General features: G+C 49.9%; 1 protein-coding gene across 1 annotated transcript; it reads right to left on the reverse strand.

The window, feature by feature from the left end:
- Positions 1-542: 542 nt before the first annotated feature.
- Positions 543-3,200, reverse strand: LOC118571260 (serine/threonine-protein kinase PLK1-like). The gene is made up of 4 exons (XM_036170218.1): positions 3,023-3,200; positions 1,829-1,951; positions 1,496-1,650; positions 543-1,398 (listed from the first exon to the last, which is right to left on the reverse strand). Exons 1-4 carry the CDS (start codon positions 3,198-3,200, stop codon positions 994-996), a joined length of 861 nt encoding a protein of 286 aa, XP_036026111.1. The 3' UTR covers positions 543-993.
- Positions 3,201-4,060: the final 860 nt, after the last annotated feature.

Here is a 4,060-nt window from a genome sequence, read left to right on the forward strand (position 1 = left end):
CCCTACAGCCCATTTCTCTACCCACATCTCTGAAAAGGTTCCAGTCCTAAAAGGGATATCAATGCAAGATCTGCTCCATGTCATGAAGAATAAATTGTGTTCTAGAGCCTGGGTGAGACATGGATCAGGGATGGCCTGCCGTAACTGAGTCAGTGTCCTTGTCCTGCCCATCCCCAGAAGCACCACTACAGAGAGCTCCCAACTGAGGTACACCAGGCACTAGGACAACTCCCTGCTGGCTTCATCCAGTACTTCACACACCGCTTCCCAAGGCTGCTGCTCCACACTCACCATGCCCTGAGAACTTGTGCTTCTGAGGGCTTCTTCCTGCCCTACTACTCACCAGCTTTGGATGCTGGGAGGTCCTGCCAGATGTCACAGAGCTGAGACAACCAGGTGCCCCAGAGCTGGACCAAGGAGTTAAGCCTGTGGCTCAGCCTTGTCTAGGGAGCATCAAAATATTGGACAGTAGTTTAGCATCCTGAGGCTGTTGGAACAGAGGAATACTCTGGGTTCAGGGTACTCAGAAAAATACAGGATAAGAAAAGATATGCACATATATTGAATAAATATAAAGCCAAGGAAAGAACAGTCTCAAATTCAATAGAAATATATCTATACAAGGTATACAGTAGGCTGAGGGCAGGGGAAGAGGTTATAAACTCAGAACCAAACATATACAAACATAACTTATACATTAACCCCTTCCCCACCCAGCCCCATGGACACGGGCACTGAACAGCAGTCCCAGAAGCCAGCAATGCAGCCCCAGGCAGAGCTTGCAGAGTGAAGGGGCACTAGCCCCAAGGACAGAGGCCTAGGAATTGTCCTCGAGTTTGTTGCTGGTAGACTTTGAGCTCAGCAGCCTGTCTACCATGGTGTGGGCATAGCACAGCTGTCTACCCAGTTCCTCACAGCAGCCATATTCCTCCAGAAGGCTCAGGCAGTATGTGTGGAAGTCCTGGTTCTTGTTGATGCAGGTCACAGCTGCCATCATGGGGCACAGGATAAGTTTGGTGTGGTCCTTGGCGGGAAGAAGGGAGTAGGTGAAGAGCTCAGCTGGTGCCTGAGGTCGAGGCAAAGGGGAGGAAGGCCCCACACTGGGTGAAAGGGACAGCACTTCCACCCCACCCAGCCACCCCAAGTACAGGCCCCTGCACACCTGGAAGAAGTTAATCTGTACAGTGCCATTGCTGAGGTACAGAAGGATGCTGTGGCTTGTGCGGAGCCATTTTTCAGGTAGGGCAGCTGGGCCAGCTCATCACCTTCCCAGGGTGTTGTGTTGACCCCTGCCTGCATATTGGCCCCTGCCTTCATGTTGGCCCCTGCCTTCATGTTGGCCCCTGCCTTCAGCAGGTGTTCACTCATGTAATTGCGGAAATACTTGAGGAGTGTGATCTGGAGGCAAAGTTGGGGTAGGGATTCCAGAATGAGGGCCTGACCCTGAGGCAGCCCCCGTGCCCTGCCACACCACCCCTCAGCAGCCAGTTCTTACCTTCTTCATCAAGGAGTTAGGGTGGGAGCTCATGGTGGGGTAGGACTCCGTGCCATCCTGGTCTATGTACTGGAGGCTGTCACCATCGTTGTAGAGGACAAGGCATGTTGAGTCATTGAAGAGTGCCCCTGTACTGTTGTCACAGAGCTGATACCCTAATGGCAGAGGGAGGTGGACAAAGGCTGGGAATAGCTCAGTAGTAGAGTGCTTGCATGTATTAGGCCCTAACAATTCTTGGTAGCACAGCCACACAGTTACAGACATCACTCACTTGTTCAAAGGCTACCATGACAACACCATCCCTTGCCCATTGCACAATCTAAAGATACATACCAAGTCCATACTTCTTTGATTGGTCTACCCACTGGCTGACCCAGAAGATGGGGATGCATGCAGGATCCTCAGCCTCCTCTGGGATAGAAACAGAGCACTGGTTAGGCCAGCCCCTTCTGCTGTCTTCTCAGATAGCCCTCCCTAGTGCTGGGGGGGCATCCCATGAAGCCTGGGGAGGCCTCTGACGGCACAAACCCAGACACCCAAATGAAAAATTGCAGCCCAGGACGTCAAGTCCCAATTTGTTAAGTGGGCCCCTTTACTGTGTCTCAGGAACTGTGGTAGGTGTGGATAGGAAAAGACAACCCTAGGCTTCTAGAAGGAGCCACATACCAACCACAGAGATGAAGAGTAATCAAAGTCTCTAAGCTGCTCTGTCATTTACATCAGGGCTGGTGGAAGCCTAGTGCCCCAGATTAAAGTGGTGAAGAAATTGAGCAGACCCAACAATTCCTGCAATGCTAGAACCAACTCAGTGCACACGAGTCCCAGCTGCAGATACATGAATACATTGGGAAGAAATGTTACGGAGAATTAAGTAAGATTGGGAAGTGCTGGCAGTGGGTGTCAGGGTGGTGACAGTGGGCACAAAAGCCCTGAGGCTAAAGCTGACCTGCTTCTCTTGAGGACCAAGGGATTAATTCCCTGGGCAGAAAGGAAACAAAAGACACAGCTGTGCAGAGGTGACCTATCAGAATGAGATGGGGCAGAAACAGGTAGAAGGCATTTCAAGAGGGCCTTGGGTGTCAGGCTCACTCATCTGGATCCTGATCTCCAGGAAATAGGGGCTCTGCTTGCTGACTGAGATACCCTGACTTTTTCAGATGGGAAGCCCCTGCAGGACTCACCTTGCTGCACCAGCCTTCACTCTGATGGCATGGGGACAATGACCCTGGTCAGCTGCTATAGTATGTCACCGAGGTGGCACTCGATGGCCTCCCTGAACCCCAAAGCTAACACAGAGAAGATGATGCAGATAATGTTTGAAACTTTCAATACCAATTTGCTGTCCTCAAAAAATGCTGTGGAAGCCTACAACGTGTTGATGTGCGAGGCTGCGGTGAATGGAAATCTCTGTGGACAGCTTCTCCTTCTGGGAGGGCGTGAGCAAAGACTTAGGAACCATCTAGGCTGCGAACACCTCCTTTGTGTTTGAGTCTGAGATCTCGAAGCATTTGACAAAGCCTGCTTTACTCAGAAAGCGTCCCCTTACATAAAGGCACCCGCTGCATTTGTCCACTAAGACCTCTGGAATCTTTTTCAACAGTGGGGCGGCCACTGGGGCACTGGGACCTGCATCTCGCTGGACCCGGGCTTTCTGAAGGTCGGTTGGTGCTCGAGCCAGCTTTCTAGCTTTGTCTGCTACCTTCATGCTCCTAAACTTGCTCTGCTTCCCCCAAATTCAAACAAGGCCCTGGGAACCTTTCAAAGGCCTGCGTGTCGCTGATTGGTCACAGGGATTTAAAACAGAAGCCACTCAGCACTCTGCAACATGTGAGTGCTCTATGGTGCAGCTCCTTTTAAAACATGTATCTTGTGAGCAAGAAACTTGATGGGCAGGGACTTGAGGACTGAATGCACGTGGGATAGCCTGGGAAACCAAGAACGAATTCGATGCGCAGAGATCGCCAGCCTGACCAGATTTGGTCCTGGTTTCTTCTCAGCCACAGAGTGCTCATGTGGTTCACCTTTGCCTCATTGTCCTGTGAAGATCTAACACCTTCTTCTGGCTTTAAAGTGGCTGCTGGGGATTCCAACTCATAACAGGTTCCCTGTCTGCTGAGCTGTCTCTCCAGCAACCCCCACCCTTGAAATTTTTAATAATTTATTTTTTAATAATTTAATAAAAAACTGTCTTTCCATCACTGCTGCCATTGTTGCTATTATAACAGTGACGACCACCACTACTACTGTTTCTGGGATTGCCACTTCATAATTGGTTACTACAGCTAGCACAGTGGAGACCCTGGCAGCAAAAGTAGCTACCACAATTAGTTAATCTTTCATTAGGGCATGACAAATTTAAATCAATAGTTATATACATCTTGATTGGCTTTGAAAGTTATAAATTTACAAACTCAAGTTCCATTTGCTTTTGGGATGCCATCTTACAAGGACTCCAATTTGCAGTAAGGCTCATTTATCATGGACCTGGGTTCCAGCAGATGAAAAAAGCTGCTGTACGTCTTAGGAGGAGTCATTGGGGAGGTCTCCTCCAAGTCCACTACAACC

This window comes from Onychomys torridus, chromosome 20 (assembly GCF_903995425.1).
Source record: "Onychomys torridus chromosome 20, mOncTor1.1, whole genome shotgun sequence".
NCBI classification, from domain to species: Eukaryota; Metazoa; Chordata; class Mammalia; order Rodentia; family Cricetidae; genus Onychomys; species Onychomys torridus.